The following is a 19,934-nucleotide window of genomic DNA, read 5'->3' as shown; positions in this document are numbered from 1 at the left end:
CTGTATTGGGACACAATTATGGTCAGTCTTCATCCTTCTGAAGAGACCTTGCATTAGTCACCACAACTCAGCAATACATTTTAATTAGTTCTTTGCTGAACTTGGATGAACTTGACTCATAGACTTTAATCAAAAAAGTTTAACAATTTCAGGTAATACTTTTCAGGACAAAAGTGTGCCTTAGGACACTGAGAAAAATGTGAATAAATGCCACGTTATTGTTACTAAATTATTTTTTATTGGCTACTTCATGACTTTTTCTGGCTTGACACTTTTTGGCACTTTTTCCATACTTTCAAATATAATTCATCGCTCAGTACTTTTTAAGCCTGTATAGAAATTTCAGCAATTCTGCATTGAGTTTCATTTTTTTCCTCCATGCCGACTGGTGGCGCTGCTAAAAGCACATCTACCACAAGCCACCATAATCCCCCAAGACAAAGATGTCTGATTCGTTTCCTTTGTTGTGATAGTGAAAATACAAAACGTACGGCTATTATTTTATATCCCCGCTTTTAAAATAAGAAATCAAACAGCTGTCTTCTCTCAGTATTGACCAGCCGCAACAATGAGTGGCGGAGTGTATGGCGGAGGTAAGTGCGATTTTGGAGGGAGAATCAAATGAATAAGAGTGCGCCACGTTTATGAGCTCGCTAGCTATCGAACTAGCATGACATGATTATTTCTGTGTGAAAAAAATGGTTTCTAGTGAAAATGAGCCCAAAGTCAACGATTCAGATTTGTATGCTTTGTAGAATGCAGCATACAGCAGAATATTGAGCGCACAGTTAATAAAAATAAAATATTGAGTGCGTTGTTAATAAAAATACAATTTGCTGGACGATTTACGTATAGTAACGGACTCAGATATTTTTGATTAACTTAGAGTTTATAGTTACTGAATGTGTGTGTGTGTGTGTGTTTTATAGTTGTATCCTCATCTGTTTCTTTTTGGACGTTTATTTGTTTTTTTTCACAGATGAAGTTGGAGCTCTCGTCTTTGACATGGGCTCATACTCAGTGAGAGCTGGATATGCAGGAGAGGACTGTCCCAAGGTGTGAGCAGTTAGATGAATATATCAACAATATATGGTGATGAAGCTGAAAAAAAAAATGTTGTAAGCATAAAGTTGTTTTGTGGTTTCTAGGCTGATTTTCCTACTGTGATTGGTGTGACTCTGGACCGGGAGGATGGCAGTACACCGATGGAGACAGATGGAGAGAAGGGAAAGAGCGGCACCACCTATTACATCGACACTAACCAGCTTAGGGTCCCGAGAGAAAACATGGAGGTCATGTCACCTCTCAAAAATGGCATGAGTAAGTTATTTTATATGGGTCAAAGTCATCAAAACAGTAAAAGTTTAATACAGCTTTAAATGTTTTTTTTTTTTTTCCCCCGTACATTAGAATGTGTCCTGTTTAATTACATTTTTTTCTGAGCAAAAAATAATGACTATCATACATTTTTACCATGATTTACAGAAGACACCCACTAAAATGTCATTCAGTGTAGCAAAACCAGAATTATTACATGTCAGTAAAAGACTATTTGTGCAGCCCCCCAAAACTAATTCATTGTCATTTTAAATCTTTACGGATCTTCGCCACTATCCTTTAAACCACTAGGTCTTACCCATTTGTCAGCAATGTTATTAAAATATAATAACATTTAGTATGATTTAGGGCTGTGTAATTAATTGCATGCGATTGTCAAGCGCATCTCGTCAGTAAAGCCAGTTCCGTGATTGGTAGTAAATTGCCATAATCGAATGCGATTCATCTGCGATTATGAATGCGATATTGCCTAGCTTGTCAGTGAACTATGGCTCTGTGTAGTGAATGCCGCTCCATCTGAAAGCAGGTGATGGCGATTTACTACCAATCACGGAACCGGCTTTACTGACGAGATGCGCTTGACAATCGCATGCGATTAATTGCACAGCCCTAGTATGATTACTTTTTCTTGTGTATTTTTTGGTATGTACAGGTCAGAATAAGTATTGCTTCATTTTTTTAAATTTATTTTTGTTTTGCTGAATTACAATGAAACAAATTTTCATGCATTTTTTGACAGTTTATTTTATTTTTTACAAAGGTTATTTGAAACATTAAAGTAGGACTGAAACGATTCCTCGAATACCTCGAGTAACTCGAATACAAAAAAATCATCGGCTTCGTTTAGTCCATTTACTGTAACTACACACGGAACCCAGTGTTTCCCCGCGGACCATTATTTCTGACGCACAACCCGTTAAATGCTGGACCAGACCATAGACTGTATAAAAACAGGGACCAGACTTTTAAAAAAAAAGCTCTGGACATATTTAAGACCATAAATCAATATGGTGGCTAGTTATAATGTCCCTACGTTAGCTATGTTTTGTGAAAGACTAAACGCCATTGTGCATAAAAATACCACAGAAAGAAAGTTAGTCAATATCACACGAAGAGTGCCAGTTTTCACCTCTAAAATCAGCATGATTACAAATGTGATTTTATTCAACAGTTCAATAAACAAGAAGGTAATATTATGAGACTTACGTTTTAGACACTATATTGCCTGTTTTTGCTTTATTTTGCCAACAAAAAAATTCCAAACAGCCACAGCGCTGTTTTGCGTCTCTGTGCTACATGACGGCGTTTTGTTTCCGAATGAATCACCCGTTTAAATGATTCGGTTCAATCGCAGTGGCTCACTTCGTAACAGTGACTTGTTGCCACCTGCTGGCGGTTTTTCGTTTTTAAAATAATTTTAAATATCAGTATTCAATGTTTTATGTTTAAAATGACAAAAAATTATTTATGCATTTGTAACTGCAGGTTAAATGCATTCATGTCCCTCTGTGTGGGAAATTCATCCCATGCAGCTTCTGTGTTTCCTCTGCATTGCAAAGATGAATTTTGATACTGATATCATTTGTTTGGTAACAGCCCAAATGTCTTTTATTCTAATTGACTGATTAAATGTAAGAATTTGACTCAAAAGATGATGCACACTTTTAGAAAAAAAGGCTTTATAAAGGTAAAAATGCCCATAAAATGTAAAAATCAATTTAAAATTATTGGAACAGATTAATTTCTATCACTGCTGTGAACTGACCCGTAAGTTGCACGACATAAATGCAATGAATGCAATGTTTAGGTATTATTTTTATTACTATTATTTTGATTTAAGCCTCAGTTTTAGTTTGTACTGTTTAACTTTTTTAAAGTAATGTGAAATTGATTTTTGTATTTTTATTTATTTATTTAAATTTTTTATTGATATATTTGTATTTGCATTTTGAATGCAATTTGGCAATTAAATACATTAAATGGGTTTAGTTTTCACGGTTATTAATGTATGCAATTTCTCTCTTAAAGTGACAGCACTTCTTTAATATTAATCGAACTGCAACAACAAAGAAATCACTCACTGCTCTTGATTGAATAGCTTTTGTAACTTTAATGAAGATTAATCTTTAATTTATACAGTTAAATATGCAATGCTGTTTTACATTTGATTACTTTATTTAATTTCTGTACCTGAAAACTAATGCTAGACCTATCTAAAAAATTCACTGAATGTAATAAAAAAATCGAGAATCGAATCGAGAGCTTGGAAATCGAATCGAATCGGGACATCTGAATCGATACCCAACCCTTATATATATATATATTTTTTTTTTCCTGCTTTAACACACATTTTCTTTTTCTTTTTTCTGAAGTTGAGGACTGGGACAGTTTCCAAGCCATTTTAGATCACACCTACAAAATGCACTTCAAATCAGAGCCCAGTCTGCATCCAGTCCTGATGTCAGAGGCCTCGGTATGTTGATTTTCTGACATAAATCCAATCTACAGATTATATCATACATGTGCCATCTCCTGGGATTCTTCAACTTGACTCTGTGATCTTGTTTTCTTCAACTTGTAGTGGAACACACGAGCAAAGAGAGAGAAGCTGACAGAGCTAATGTTTGAGCATTACAACATTCCTGCTTTCTTCTTGTGTAAATCGGCCGTCCTGTCTGCGTATCCTTTATTTTAATCTGCTGGCTGAAGATTCAAATCTTTGTGTAAGGCAATGTCTTGCATTTAGAACAGTGTTGTTTTTGTTTGTTTGACTGTTTTACCAGAGGGCCTAGAGATTACTTAAAATGATTTTTAAAAAGACAAAATAAGCATTATAATAAGCCAAAACAAGACCATCTAGATGCATGAGGTAGCCTAATAAAAAAAGTGTTATTTCTAGACCTGGAAAATACATTTTAAATGTCTTTAAATTAATAAAATCCATGGGCATTTTAATGATAAATATAAATTTTTCAAGCTCTAAAAATTTACTGGGAGGTAATTGAGAGTAAAAAAATATTTTAAAATCCTTACCCAGTAAACCACAAACAGCTGGAGAGGTCATGGGGCCTGAATATTGTTGTGGACAAGGGGGGCCTTGGAGTCAAAAAGGTTGAGAACCACTGATTTTTAATTTCTTTATTGGTGGTTAATGCATATACAGTCAAAAGGAATGACATTAATTGATTTAAATGGCAAATTTGGGCAGTATATCCATTTTAAAGCATCTTATGAGACAGTGGGGGTAGGAAAATACATAAAGTGTTAAATCCTTTACTCAGCGTTCCAGGTTTGCCAATGGACGGTCCACAGGTTTAGTGCTAGATAGTGGAGCAACACACACAACTGCTATTCCAGTGCATGATGGTTATGTCCTACAACAAGGTAATTCTAAACACTTTGTAAAAACAAAGGCACTTTTTTTATTATTTATTTTTTTTATTTCTATCATGTAATCATGTAATGTTGAAGTTGAATTGTGTATAATTAGTACAATATATTATTTACATTAATTACTTTTGTCTATTTACATATTTATTTTTTATTTTATCTATGAATAATACCGGTAAATAATGTAATTTAAAATATTTTATGTATGTTGTTGATATTTCTATAATGTATGTTTTATGATCTTCCAGGCATCGTAAAGTCTCCTCTTGCTGGTGACTTCATGAGTATGCAATGTAGAGAGCTATTTCAAGAGTTAGGTGTTGAAATAGTGCCTCCGTATGTGATTGCATCAAAGGTGAGGATTGCTCAAATTCATTCTTTTCAGTCATATTATCGTCTCTGTTTGGAGGTTGGGATGCTCATTACATTTTTGAGGCGGTGGGGAGTAGATGAAATATTCAAAGAAAAGTTAATGTCAGTGTTTTGTCATGAAAGGATTCAGTTCGTGAAGGAACTCCAGCCAGTTGGAAGAAGAAAGAGAAACTACCTCAAGTTAACCGTTCATGGCATAACTATATGTGTAATGTAAGTCACCAGAACTAGGAATCACAGAGGAGAGTTACTGAACCAACTGAAGTGCATTCATAACATGTATTATGTAATAAATGTTACTACCTGTCATTTCAGACTGTCATCCAAGATTTCCAGGCCTCTGTGCTACAGGTGTCAGATTCATCCTATGATGAACAGTAAGTTCATTTACTTTTCATGCGCTACCGTTCAAAAGTTTTGGTTTGGGTGAGTTTTTTTTTTTTTTATGTTTGAGATCAATACTTTTATTCAGCAAGCACACATTAAATTAATCAAATGTGACAGTAAAGACATTTCTTGTCATTTATTTTTTCACTGAGATTCAACATTGGGTAAACATTTAGATTTCAGATGTTGTGTGTGTCATACATTCATATTTACCATACACCTGAGAGTAGCATTCATCAGAATATGTGCATAGAAAAGAAAAACAAACAAACAATGTACATAGGGAGTGATCTTTCTGTACATCATGAACATTAGCTTGTAAAAATAAAATTGGTCCTCTGGGATGTTTCATAGTTAACCTATTTTTCCCATTTTAATGTGAAATGTTCCAGTTCTTGGTTAATAAATGCTGTTACCTTTCCATTTTGTAAATATCCATTACAATTTCCATCAATGCATTTATAGTTGGACTTTCCTGTGACAAACCATTTCCTGGTGAGAGCCTTTTTAGTAGACACCAACAGTATATTTAATTAAGTATCTATTTTTCTCAATTCATGCTGTAAATATTTAAAGGTCTTGTTTTCTAGGGGCATTACACATTTACAAATATCTTGCAAAGCATTGTGTATCTCTCCCCAAAAATCTAAGATAGCTGGATAGTCCCTGAAAATATTTAGGTTCCCACAGTTTTTCCAGCAAACAGCAGTGTTACTAACATTCTTACTAACATTTCTGAGAGTGTGTAACAAAATATCTTAGCAGATTTTTCCAGGTAAATTCTGTCCATTTCTGTGAACTGGTGCATTTCCATTGATTCCTCCACATTAATTTCCATTCTTCCTCAGATATAGTTATTCTTATATAATATAAAAGGTTGAATGCATTTTCAGAATTAACAATTTTTTATATATATATACATGAGATAATTCTATCAATATATGAGTTATATGCTTTTCTAAACAGATCTATTAGACGTTTTGTTCTCGTATCTGTAGGTACCAATAGAAGTCCCATGTTTCTAGTAACATTTCTATGTGTTTCAAATCTGGGTTGTCTCCTTTTAATATATTACATAGAACTGTTATTCCTTTAGCTGTCCAGTTCCTAAATCTAGTATCTAATCTATTTTTCATAAAATCTGAGTCATATGCACACCATTTGAAAAGCACCTTATATCCCTCTAATTTATATTTTTTATAAAAGATTTGCATATTTTGCCCATGGGTTATCAATAGTATTGTAAGTTACTATCAGCTAGGATTGCCTGTATGGGTGGAGGATATTTTCTCCTCTGTTTTTCCACTGGGCCTCATATAATGGATTACACCAACATATCATGACTCTCATCTGTGCTGCAAAGTAATAATTTCTTAGAGAAGAGTAGCATCCCCCCCTCCCCCCTCCTTTTCTTTGGCTAACTACAACATTTTGAGACGTACCCTAGTTTTTTTTACCTGCCCATAAATACAGTGTGTATAGAAAAGAATCACCCCCCTTTGAAATAATCTCATTTTGTTGCTTTGCAGCCTGAAAGTAAGACAGACACAGTTTTTGTTTTATCCAGCTGTATTTACTCAGTGCAACTTATAACATCCAAGTAAAAGATATAACACCAACATATCAGGAAAAAATACATAAAAAAGCCACTCCTCAAGAAAGGCCACATGCAGTCACGACTGAGCTTTGCCAAAACGCACCTTGAAGATTCTGAGGCAGATGAGACTAAAATTGATTTATTTGGCCTCAACACCAAATGATATGTCCGGTGGATAACTAATACAGCTCACCATCCAAATAACAGCATTCATACAGTAAAGCATGGAGGTGGTAAGATCCTGTTATGGGGGGGTTTCTCAGAAGCAGGGACTGGAGCACTTGTCAGGATAGAAGGAAAAATGGATGGGGCAAAATACCGTCAAATTCTTGAGGAAAATCTGCTGCCATAATTGTTGTGGAGAAAAGTCTTCTCTGTCTTGCAAAATAATGCTCAGGAGGCAGAGTTCCAGAAGTCAAAATTAGACTTTATTGCAAGAAGACAACAAAGCCGAGATGCCTGCAGAACAACTGAATCTTTCACTGTCCAGACTCAATTTCTACAATACTACAATTTCGTTATTGGTCACTGTCCAATGAGTGTATACAGACCATTCTTTGATGCATCATTCCCAGTACTTTCCACAATTGCTTATTATTTTCATATCACTTGCTTTCATTGTAGAAAACCACCAGCTAATCTGTTTTCCAAAAGATAACTTCTCTTATCTACCACTTTCTGGGTGCCCAAGGTTGCAGAGGCATATCAATTTTAGGATTTTAATGAGCTGTCAGGATTTTAAGGAGTTTCACACACTATCTATTTCCTTTTTATTTATTTTCCTATTATCTATTTCCTATTATCTCATCCTGTGGCATCTCCCATCTCTGATACTTCCTTCTGTATTCTCCATTCATATTGCAGTCACGTAAACCATGAGGCCTATACAGTCACTCAGTTTGGCCTTGAGGCCTTCAAATGCACCCAGCTCACATATGAGGCAAACTAACTTTCACAAACAAGCAAAGTAACTTCTTCAATTGTTTTCTGTAGGGTAAATAAAATATTTCATCACCCTCTGCCAGAACGCTGACACAAGGTCCTTTTTCCATCTCAGTGATTCTGTTTTTTTTTTCTTCTGATATGTTGGTGTTATATCTTTAACTTGGATGTTATAAGTAAATAAGTAAGTGCACTGAGTAAATACAGCTGGATAAAACAAAAACAGTGTCCGCCTTAATTTCAAGCAACAAAATGTGATTATTTTAAAGGGGGTGATTCTTTTCTATACCCACTGTACCTTCATTAAATTGATTTTGGTTAATCGCTAGTAGGGTCTGAAATAGATATAACAGTCTGGGCAATATGTTTATTTTAAAGGATTCGATCCTTGAACTGAAACTGAAGAAAGTAATTAAGTTCCATCTTGCTATATAACCCTTAAATTTTTTTTTTTATAGGTGCTGTGTGTACATTAATGAGGAAAAAAAATTAACTTAAATGATTTTAGCAAATGGCTGCAATATAACAAAGAGTGAAAAATTTAAGGGGGTCTGAATACTTTCCGTACCCACTGTATATATACAGTATATAATAATTTTTTTTTACGTCCTGCCCAATGAAACGATGTTTATATTAAAGGCAATGAAAACAAATATGGTGAAAGTAGGCTATGCTATTCATTATGTGCAAAAAAGAGACTAAAATCACATTACATTCTGATATTGTAACATTATAATCTAAAAACAATAACAAACAAAATAATGCTTTTTTTTAAAATAATGCTTGTGTTTAAACACAAGAGCAGAGATTAATTGCATTTTGTTTTTGATTACCCCATTACTGCATACTGCTATCATAAAATATACTTACTTGTAGGTTTAAAATTCAAAATTATTGCACTCCTATTCAATTGCACTCCGTCTGTTTGGCGCCGCACGGTTAAGACTAAAAAACAAACAGCTATGGCTTCTGCAGAGAATCGCATGCAGAAGGCTCCTGACAGCAAAATGGAAATATTACCTTGACTTTCTAATGTTTACAGTTGGAGAATATACCAGTGAAATGTAAGTTGAAAATGTAAAAAATTCAAACAAATCAAAGGATTCTGAAAGAAATATATGCTGGTTTACTCATAAATATTAAGCAGCACAACTGTTCTTGAGCAACAAATCCACACATTAGAATTATTTCTGAGAAATCATGTTTGAGTGGAGTAATGGCTGCAGAAAATTCAGCTTTGCCATCACAGGAATTAATTCGATTTTACATTTACATTTAGTCATTTAACAGACGCTTTTATCCAAAGCGATTTACAAATGAGGACAATGGAAGCAATCAAAATCAACAAGAGAGCAATGATATGCAAGTGCTATAAAAAGTCTCTGTTAGCTTAACGCAGTACACGTAGCAATGTTTTTTTTATTATTATATAATTAATAAAAAGAAAACCGATTGAATAGAAAAAGAATAGAGCAAGCTAGTGTTAGAGGCCTTTTTTGCTTTTGTTAATTGTATAATAAATAAAAATAAAAATAGAATACAAGAAGATTAGAGAAGCTAGTGTTTTTTTTAACATATTAACATATATTATTTTAACATATTAAGATAGAAAATCATTATTTTGAAATAATGTAACAATATTTCACAATATTACTGCTTTTACTGTATTCTTGAGCAAATAAATGCAGCCTTGGTGAGCATAGGAGACTTCTTTCAAAAACATGTATCAAGTTGTACCAAACCTAAACTTTTGAACTGCATTTTATATAATATTTTAAGTTGAAATATCATAATTAACTTTATCGATTGAGCTATTGCAGTGCTTATGATCTTAATGGAAAAGAAAAACGCCACATTGTCACAATTTTTCCTATACAGAGTAGCTGCCCAGATGCCCACCGTTCATTATGAGCTGCCTAATGGATACAACTGTGATTTTGGAGCTGAAAGACTTAAGATCCCAGAGGGTCTTTTTGATCCTTCAAACGCTAAGGCAAGAAATATCCTTATTACATTGTCCAAGTTTCTTTGTGTAATGCTAGTATTTAAATTTTTTTACGGCATCTTAAAATTTTCACAGGGTCTGTCAGGGAATACCATGCTGGGAGTCAGCCATGTTGTGACCACCAGCGTTGGCATGTGTGACATAGACATTCGACCAGTAAGATTTTAAAACACTGCTATACGTCTACATTTACATGTCCTGCATCTCTGCTGCCAATGCAAGTGTCTTTATGCTTCCCACATTGTTTTCTTTTTTAAACAGGGTCTGTATGGCAGTGTGGTAGTTACAGGAGGAAACACTCTCATCCAAGGCTTTACAGACAGACTTAACAGAGAACTCTCGCAGAAGACACCACCAGTAAGTGGCACATTTTATTCTGCTATTTTAGAGTGTCAGGTGGCTCTCTTGAAGCGATTTGTTGCTTTTTTATGATAACATCAATTGATTTTTGTCCTCTCTGCAGAGTATGCGTTTGAAATTGATAGCCAACAACACAACTGTGGAGCGCAGATTTAGCGCCTGGATTGGGGGCTCTATCCTCGCGTCTCTGGTGAGTAGTGTTCACTAGGGCTGTCACGGGATCAGATTTTAACTACACAATTGTCGTGGCCAAAAAAATTCCACGCTAACGATATTATTGCAATATCGATAGAGATTTGACCAAAAAATAATGCTATCTGTCAAATGCATGATTTGTTTTATTTCTTTTGACCAATGAATCACACTCAAAATGTGAGTTTAGGGAGGCAGAGAGCTTTTGTAACTATAACCATAACCAGCTATGAGAACTGTTAATTGACACTTCTTTTAGACTGGGGCATGAATGAACTAACTTCTTTCAGGTACAGTTTCACTGTCCGTCATGTCCTGAAATGATTTTGTGTGGCAGAAGTAGTGTCACACTGCATTGCTGTCGTCTTTTTTCCATTTTATGATGTGTAGCAACCAGTGTTAAGGTGCAGTACGGGCATCTGCTATGTTGGGAGTGTCAGCCAGCATTTACGCCAAAATCGCCAAATCCTGACTGATGGCGATCCATTCTTGCCTAGTTAGTTCTCGGAGTTGATCACAATTTGTGGACTTCTGCTTGTCTATTGATGTTGCGGTCTCCAGCAGGTTGTTGTTGTTGCATCTCTTCCTTTTCTTTTTCGGCTGTAAAACAACGGCCCCGGCCAGTGATGCCACCTTGTGGACAAACTAATTAGTGCAAAACAATTCAAGGCGTATGTGCGACCTGCGTGTACTCTTCCCTCGGGCCGGATGAAGATGATTGGCGGGCCGGATTGGGCCAATTGAATAGCCCTGCTCTATGGGATTGAGAGCTGGGGAGTTGCCTGACCACGGATCCAAAATTTCAGTGTAATGATCTTCGAGCCACTTCTTTATCACTCTTGCTTTGTGACATGGTGCTCCATCATGCTGGAAAATGCACAGATTATCACCAAATTGCTCATGGATCATTGGAAGAAGTCGCTCTTGCTGGACGTTTTGATACCATTCTTTATTCCTGGCAGTGTTTTTGGGCAGAATTATGAGAGAGCACACTCCCTTGGTTGAAAAGCAACCCCGCACATGAATGGTCTCAGGATGCTTTACTGTTGGCACAACACAGGAGTCATGGTAGCGTTCACCTTTTCTTCTCCGAATAATCGATTTTCCAGATGTCCCAAACAGTTGGAAGGGAGCTTCATCAGAGAAAATAACTTTGCACCAGTCTTCTGCTGTCCAATCCTTGTACTTCCTGCAGAATTTCAGTCTGTCCTTGACGTTTTTCTTGGAGAGAAGTGGCTTCTTTGCTGCCCTTCTTGACACCAGGCCGTTGTCCAAAAGTCTTGGCCTCACTGTGACGGCCAACAATCATCAGCTTCAGTGGCGTAGATGGTAACGCCACTGGAAAAATAATGGAATGACTGCTGACATAATCAAAGATTAATTAAAATCTGGGCGGTATATCGAGTTTGTATGATATATCGATATATTTTTTTATAAGCAATATGGTATGAGACAATACCATTTATATCGATATACAATAGTGGACAGAGTGAGCTGCTGCGGGGAACGTGCATAATCCATTTTGTTCTAAACATGAGACATGCTTTATATTAGGGCTGAACGATTTTGGAAAATAATCTAATTGCGATTTTTTTTTACCAATATTGCGATTGCGATTTAATATGCAATTATTTTTTTAAAGCTCTTTATGTTCTGTATTATTCAACAAAGACAAGCTATAAATCATTGTATAGTGTGACCAACACAATATTAGATAGATTAAACATAAATGTTTTTTTTCTGTAGGCCAGGCCTATATGTTACGATGAAATTAGGTGATGCATGAATTGATATGAATGACATTTTTATTTAACAACTACAATCACAGTTCATTGACTGATTTGTTGAACTTCCAACCTTGTAAGCATGTAATAATTATGTTTAAATAAGCCTGGTGTAAACATTACCGTAATATGAAAGTCAGTAACAAATCACACAAACTAAAGTAGATTGCAGAAATATAAAAACAAATCTGTTGCTTCCCACTACTTTAGGTAATTCACAGTCACTGTAATAAACATATGTAAACATGCGCACTGCACTAAACACTGTCTGTTAGCTTTAGACCAGTGGTTCTCAAACTTTTTTGATCGTGCCCCCCTTTAAACCTATAAAAAAAATCTGCCCCCCTTTCCCGAATCCCCATTCCACCTCAGACTACCAAATAATTTCACTAAACATTATGAAAAATAATGCTTTTTTAATTAAAAAAAGCCTACAGGGAAAAAAACACCTGCATCACTTGAAACATTGAAAAATAGCATAGAGAGAATAACTTATTATTATTATTCTCTCTCTCTGTTATTTATTTATTTTTTGTGGGTTTCTTGCTGTCCGCTAAGGCATAGGACACACAGGCTTTCCTCCTCACCAACGACATTAAACACCGTTCTACACCGGACGCGAGCGGCAAAATACAGTAGAACCGTTATAATCAGTGACGCTGTGTACACTGGATGCGACGCGACATTAAACTGATGCCTTGTTCTATTTATGACGTACTGACACAAAGTTACAATTATTTGCCATGGTCGCTTTGTCGCGTCCAGTGTAGAGCTGTTGCGGTGCGACGCGACAACTGTGGTGTCCGGTATAGACACGGTGAGTGAAGCCGAGAGCAAGATATGCCTCGTCATATTTTCTGCATTTAGCTTTTGAATGACCAGCACCTGCCTGGGTCTGTGCGACTTCATCTATGGCTTTTCTCTTCCCTTTCACAAACCGATCCATCTCCCATTCTAAGTTACGTCCTTTGGCTGTTTACTGTTTTATTTCTTTTCTTTTTCTGCTGATGACTTGAAGCAGCGCTGCTTAGACCGATGGGTGTGTGTCATCAAAGTACTGCGAGAGCTATAAGAGAGCGCGGACGTCTCCTTATGCTTTCTCTCGCCGTACTTTAATGTCATACACCGATCTGATCTTCAAGTCGAACACACCTCTTTACTCTCGTGTGTCACGTGACCGTGTAATCGCAGCCTCTGCGATTGAAAAATCGCGTTTTTTCATATCGCGCTATTATTGCAAATTCAATTAATCGTTCAGCCCTACTTTATATTAAGGGCTTTAAAATAACTACCAAGATATAATTACCGTGTAGTTTTAAAGGGGCTCGCCTCCTCAGATGCTCTGACAAGACTCATGTGCTGCTGACAGAGACACTATTTGTGCTGTTTAATGCGTTTGAGATGTGTGGTTTTCCTCAGTGCATAACTTACATTTCACTGGTATATTCTCCAACTGTAAACATTAGAAAGTCAAGGTAATATTTCCATTTTGCTGTCAGGAGCCTTCTGCATGCGATTCTCTGCAGAAGCCGTAGCTGTTTCCCATCTAGTCTTAACCGTGCGGCGCCAAACAGACGGAGTGCAATAGAATAGGAGCGCAATAATTTTGAATTTTAAACCTACGAGTAAGTGTATTTTATGATAGCAGATAGCAGTATGCAGTAATTGGGTAATCAAAAACAAATTTAAGCTCTGCTCTTGTTTATTTACTTTCATTTTTAATTTAGTGAATTGAACTTCTGCTTTAAAAAGCATTATTTTTGTTTTTAGATTGTAATGTGATTTTAGTCCCTTTTTTGCACATAATGAATAGCATAGCCTACTTTCACCATATTTGTTTTCATTGCCTTTAATATAAACATTGTTTCATTGGACAGGATGTTAAAAAATAAATAAAATATACAGTATATATTTTTTTATCCAAATAGAAAATGTAGAGAATACCGAGATATATTTCAGCCAAAAAATACAGAGATATGATTTTTTGGCCATATCGCCCAGCCTTAGCAATTAGTAGACTTAAACAAGTTGCCAAGATCAGATGGTTACATGGCAGAGCGGTACAAGGAATTTAAAAATGAACTTGTTCCAATTATACTACCTACATTACATTGGGCCATAAAAAAAGCATATACAACAAAATCAAATTAAAGCAATATTGATGAGCGAAGATGCGGAAAAAGAAACAGTATTACTCTAGAAAGAGGCTCGAGACAGGGATGTGCATGGTCACATTACTCTTTGCATTATACTTGGAACAACTCACTCAATATATTACACAAAATGAGGATATTAAGGGGATTAAAATGAGAGAAAATTAATATAAACTATCTTGTTAAACAATATTTTGATGTACCTACGGCAACCTATTGATACTTTACCTAAGCTGATCATATCATAAGAACAATTAGAAAAACTGTCAGGATATAAATAAAGATAAACCCAGTTGCTTTCATATATATTTCATATATATATATATAAAAAAAAAAATTTAAGGAAGATATAGCAAGATGGAACTTAATTACTTTCTTCAGTTTCAGTTCAAGGATCGAATCCTTTAAAATAAACATATTGCCCAGACTGTTATATCTATTTCAGACCCTTGGATGAGATAATAGGAAATAGATAATAGGAAAATAAATAAAAAGGAAATAGATAGTGTGTGAAACTCCTTAAAATCCTGACAGCTCATTAAAATCCTAAAATTGATATGCCTCTGCAACCTTGGGCACCCAGAAAGTGGTAGATAAGAGAAGTTATCTTTTGGAAAACAGATTAGCTGGTGGTTTTCTACAATGATTGGAAGTGCTTCTTCCCTCCTTTTATATCAATCAGTCTGCTCTTACTATCTAATTAGTATAATAGTGATTTACCTGACTAGTATTCACACTTTCACATGTGCTGCTGATATGATTAGTCAATTAATGTTAGCTGGTCATTTTGTGTCAGGATCAAAAAACAGTGAATTTTGTTTTTGTTTTTGTGAAAAGTTCATTTTTTTGGCCAATGAAGCTTTTAGCAATTATTTAAAATGCATCTAATCACCCTACACCAGGGGTGGCCAACACCAGTCCTGCAGAGTTTTGCTCCAACCTTAATTAAAACTCCCCTACCTGTAGCTTTCTAGTAACCCTTAGACCGTGATTATCTTGTTCAGGTGTGTTTGATTAGGGTTAGCTTATAGATTATAGATTTAATATGGGCTGCTTTTGGTGCTTGACACCTTTTTATTGGTCATTTTGTGTTTCAAGAATAAGGCCCAACGTTAAGAATTATGCTATTACTTAAATATAAAATGTTTTTCTCTATTTAACAACATTACAATAGTCACGGACGGAATTGGCGTTAGTGCGAGCGCCGCTTGCTGTGAGGCGGGAGCGATGAGCCGGCAGAGGATTGCGCGGCCTTCCTCGAACAGTTATGTTCACGATTTCTGATTTACTTAACGTATACTGCGTGAGGGGGGCTGTGATTGGATGATGACAGGTATCGGTGACCATTCTCAAGTGATCAGCACTGCTGCTGTTGTATCAGTCAGTGGTTAGATCAGCGTAGCAGTCAAAATACGGGACGGTTGGCAACCCTACCATAGCATATTGCCTTCATTTCAGTCTAACAACACCACAATATATTATGACTCTGTTTTTGTTACTTTTAGGGAACTTTCCAGCAAATGTGGATTTCAAAACAGGAGTATGAGGAAGGTGGGAAACAGTGTGTTGACAGGAAGTGCCCTTAACCAGTTCCATCAACACCTGGTTGCCTTCAAAAGGAGAGGAAAGAAGAAAAAGAAAAAAACCCACCACCACCACCACCTAGTAGGAAAGCCTTCTTAGTGGACTCAGGAACTAACAAGGACACTTACTGTTATTTTTAGTGCAAACAAACCATATTTTAAACAGTTTGACATGGTTGCACTCTTTTCTACTCCACACAATATTTTCAAATATCCCGTTTCTGACCACCTGAATAATTAAAGTAACAGTGACAAGGTTGTCGTTTGGTACATGGGAATTATGTCCCTCAATTGTATCAGTGCTTAGAACAGTTGAAATAGTTTTTTGATTTACACCACTTTGCCACTTCTTAGAAAATGCATCACAGGAAACAATGTTTGTTATGCTTTTAACAATTGATCAGCTGTTTTGGGAATAAATTGTTTTTTGTTAAACTTGTCTAAATTTCTCTCCTATTGAATAGGTAAGATTGCCAATTTAGTGATTGTGCACATTTGTATTTAAACTTTTGTTCTAATCTTTCGTACATTTCAACTTGTTTATTCAGACTTGCATATTGGGGAAAACCTATTTAAATGTGTCCCTTAAAGTTATTCAAAAGGGAGAATGACTTGCAGTCCTTATAATTCACTCATTTAGACATTAGTCATAAAAATGAAACTAGGTATATATATATATACAAAACAACAGTCTCGGTTACAAGTGTGAATTTATTATTTGATTGTACAACATATTCTGAGACTCCAAAACATTTGGAAAAATGAAAAAAAAATATTGTGTGTTGAAAAGACAATATTAAATGCGAAAAGTCTTTTCAGTGGTCTGATGCAAGTGCAGTCTTTTTTGGAAACATTGCTGCAAGCCTTTTTTGGTTTCTATTTTCTCTTTTTTCTTTCCGTATTTTGCTCCTCAGGTATTTTTCAAGGCTCAACCTAAAATTCAGAACAGCAGAGTTAAACATTACAGTGTATCAAGGAAATGTCATTTGCGTAATGTAATATCATCTGTTAGCGTCAACATCTATCAGCTGGTTGGATGAATCATGTAAATAACTATTTTAAGGAGGCCCATGATGGAGGAACAAAAAAATTCAAATGTTTTATGTTCACTCGAGAAACTTTGCATTCGCATGCAACAAATTCAAAAAAGTTTGTGAGCGAACAAAATCTTTGAAATATAATTTTTCCATCACCATGCCCCAGATGCTCCATAAAATCAAATTTTCAGTTAAATTTGTTGTTAATCTGATGGGGAAACATTTTTCTGTTGACTTGTAAATTTTGAGACCTACCTTGTGTACGGGGCAACATGTGATGGTTCAAAGAATCGCCTTCTTTTGTATCTGGAATTCAGATACCAGGGGATTGGATGTTCCCTGAAGCGGTACCTGGTGAACAAACATGCTTATAAGTTACATTACACAAACACAATTTATGTGCATAGGAGAACAATCTGCAAAACATTTACTCATTTGATTTGCTTACCAGAAGGTTTTGCCAAAAACATTCCTGCGCCATTCGCCCGGTCTGCCCCTCTCTTGTCCCGTCTGCAGTAAGCGCAGAGAATCCTCACGTTCTTTCACAACCGTGTCTAGACGCATTATTGACCTTTCAACCTATTAAAAGAATTCAGAATGGATATTCATTCATCCATGTACACCTGATAAATTGAACATGCATGGAACAGCCACAGATTCACCCTGTATTTAAATTTCAAGACTTAACAGCTGCTCTTGGCTGTCATTTCCTTAAAGAGAATCATGAGTCCAAGAATACAGCAGATAAAACTACGCAGGCAGTGCAAACATGTCCCTTCAGAACAGTGGTTATGAAAAACTGGTCAAATATCTGATCAAAAATACAGTTAAATAGTACTATTATTAAATATTACAATTTAAAACAGCTGTTTTTTTTCGATTATAGTTTAAAATGTCATTTATTCCGGTGATGGCAAAGCTGAAGTTTCAGCAGCCATTACTCCAGACTTTAGTGTCACATGATCCTTCAGAAATCATTCTAATTTGCTAATTTGGTGCTCAACAAACATTTCTTATTATTATCAGTTGTGCTAGTTAATTTATTAATGGAAACCATGATACATGTTTGTTTTTTTTTGGATAGAAAGCTCAAAAGAGCAGCATTTATTATTGTTGGTAGATTTTTTAACGTGAAATTATTTACTGTCAATTTTGATCAATTTAACACATATTTGCTTAATAAAAACATTAATTTATTTTTAAAAAAATCCTACTGACCCCAAACTTTAAGAGGTACTATGAATGAAATTTAAACACATTTCATACTTTTTTGAGGCGCTCTGGACTGGGCATCGGAAGGCGCTGTCGTTTTGCCTCCTGTTCTAAAGTAAGTAACATGTTCTTTTCCTTCAAGAAAACATACCTGAAAAATACAAATAGGAATATGGGTTAATACTTTTTAGGATTGCCTTTTATCTTTAAAAGTCTTCAAACTGTAAAAACTACTCAATTACCAAAGTTTGTGTAAGTCTTCATTACTTTTCACTCTAAGCTGTTTGGCAGTCCATGGAGCACCTATGAGGTTCCAAAAAATCATCAGGATACAGCATTAATAACTATTATCAATTGATGATGGTAGACTACTGACTGTATCTCAAAACCCAGTAGGCCTCTTATCTAGTCAGAATATTTGGACACTGAATATAATGCTGTCATTCAAGGTTTTGAGACAAAGACTACAATTTATAGTAACTGTGAATAATAAAACCTCAGGTAAAATCGTATTTAACATTGTTGGTACCTGATTTAACTGTTTGTTCACCCCAGTTCTCTGGCAGGTCAAAAAAGTCTTCCAGTCCTTTTCTGACACAGGATGTGTGGAGTGCTCGGTCATTCATGGAACTTCTGAACCACCACGAGTCATACATTTGTCTAAATTCCGACAAATATGGAAAAAAAGTTAAATTTGGTGATATATTAAATCATGCTTCTTTTATTCTGGTTAAGACACTATCAGGATGCACTGACATTTCAGCCCGACATATAATCAGCAAGAAAAAAAAAATACCTTCGTTGACACGAATGAAATTTGGAGGAGGCTTGAGTCGCATATTGAGGCTGTGTGTGTGAAGAGACTGTAACAACACGTTGAAATTGTCTGCAGACAGCAGCAGTCAGGCGGCTCGTCACGGCCGCAGCCATCTTGACAATGTCAAACGAAACGATGAACGGAAGCGTGCAGCGCCACCTGCCGGACAGTAGTATACATGAACAACAAGACATTTCTCCAAATTAAAAGTTTAAACTTTTTGTTCTCAGCACCACAGCACACATCAATATAAATGGACAATAAAATGTTATCCTATAAAATCTGCTATTTATATTAAAATAATCTTTGCGTGTAACTTTGGGCACTTTTTTGTCGAGTGTTTTTTTTTTTGGTTAACTATATAAAAAATATTTTATGATTCATCAGTTATTTTTGCTAGTTTCCAAATTATTTTATATATAGATTTGATTATTTTATCCTTTTAGACCCATAATTTAAGCCTCTTTATATTATAACCAATACTTTTACTATTTGTAAGGAATAAAATGATTAGAGTAGTTCAGCAGACTGAAATGTAAATTACTGTAAATTAGAACATTAAAATACTGTATTAGATAGACTTCTCAGTTTGAATAATGTACTATCATGCATTCAAGACTTTATCTGTTTTCATTTTGCACGTTTTCTCTAGTAATTCATTCATTCTGTGTTCTATTCTATATTCTCATGCTTTCTCTTCAAGCAATGTCCACCTATTAACGATGTTTCTTATGTGTCTAATATAACTGCTCATATAAATTCCTT

General features: G+C 35.4%; 2 protein-coding genes across 2 annotated transcripts; one reads left to right on the top strand and one right to left on the bottom strand.

Moving 5' to 3' along the window:
- The first annotated feature begins 405 nt into the window (after positions 1-405).
- Positions 406-16,286, top strand: LOC107732023 (actin-like protein 6A). The gene is made up of 14 exons (XM_016543252.1): positions 406-593; positions 980-1,056; positions 1,149-1,320; positions 3,711-3,811; positions 3,920-4,017; positions 4,628-4,722; positions 4,977-5,083; positions 5,224-5,313; positions 5,416-5,477; positions 9,905-10,019; positions 10,107-10,187; positions 10,293-10,388; positions 10,495-10,581; positions 16,026-16,286. The coding sequence occupies exons 1-14, from the start codon at positions 569-571 to the stop codon at positions 16,104-16,106; spliced, it is 1,287 nt and encodes a 428-aa protein (XP_016398738.1). The 5' UTR covers positions 406-568; the 3' UTR covers positions 16,107-16,286.
- Positions 16,087-19,311, bottom strand: LOC107732024 (39S ribosomal protein L47, mitochondrial-like). Its single transcript, XM_016543253.1, has 7 exons — positions 19,149-19,311; positions 18,882-19,012; positions 18,595-18,655; positions 18,407-18,503; positions 17,589-17,719; positions 17,396-17,491; positions 16,087-17,036 (listed from the first exon to the last, which is right to left on the bottom strand). Exons 1-7 carry the CDS (start codon positions 19,280-19,282, stop codon positions 16,919-16,921), a joined length of 768 nt encoding a protein of 255 aa, XP_016398739.1. The 5' UTR covers positions 19,283-19,311; the 3' UTR covers positions 16,087-16,918.
- Between the last annotated feature and the right edge of the window lie 623 nt (positions 19,312-19,934).

The sequence above is a fragment of the Sinocyclocheilus rhinocerous genome, unplaced genomic scaffold, assembly GCF_001515625.1.
Source record: "Sinocyclocheilus rhinocerous isolate Xijiao unplaced genomic scaffold, SAMN03320098_v1.1 scaffold1120, whole genome shotgun sequence".
Classification (NCBI taxonomy): domain Eukaryota; kingdom Metazoa; phylum Chordata; class Actinopteri; order Cypriniformes; family Cyprinidae; genus Sinocyclocheilus; species Sinocyclocheilus rhinocerous.
This window is presented reverse-complemented; position numbering and strand designations above follow the sequence as displayed.

Coding starts and splice junctions, on each gene's coding strand:
- LOC107732023 (XM_016543252.1), top strand. CDS start 569: ATGAGTGGCGGAGTGTATGGCGGAG. Junction 1,321..3,710: donor ACCTCTCAAAAATGGCATGA/GTAAGTTATTTT, acceptor TTTTTTCTGAAG/TTGAGGACTGGGACAGTTTC. Junction 10,389..10,494: donor TCTCGCAGAAGACACCACCA/GTAAGTGGCACA, acceptor TCCTCTCTGCAG/AGTATGCGTTTGAAATTGAT.
- LOC107732024 (XM_016543253.1), bottom strand. CDS start 19,282: ATGGCTGCGGCCGTGACGAGCCGCCTGACTGCTGCTGTCTGCAGACAA. Junction 18,504..18,594: donor GAAGACTTACACAAACTTTG/GTAATTGAGTAG, acceptor TGTATTTTTCAG/GTATGTTTTCTTGAAGGAAA. Junction 17,720..18,406: donor GTCCAGAGCGCCTCAAAAAA/GTATGAAATGTG, acceptor TTCTTTTAATAG/GTTGAAAGGTCAATAATGCG.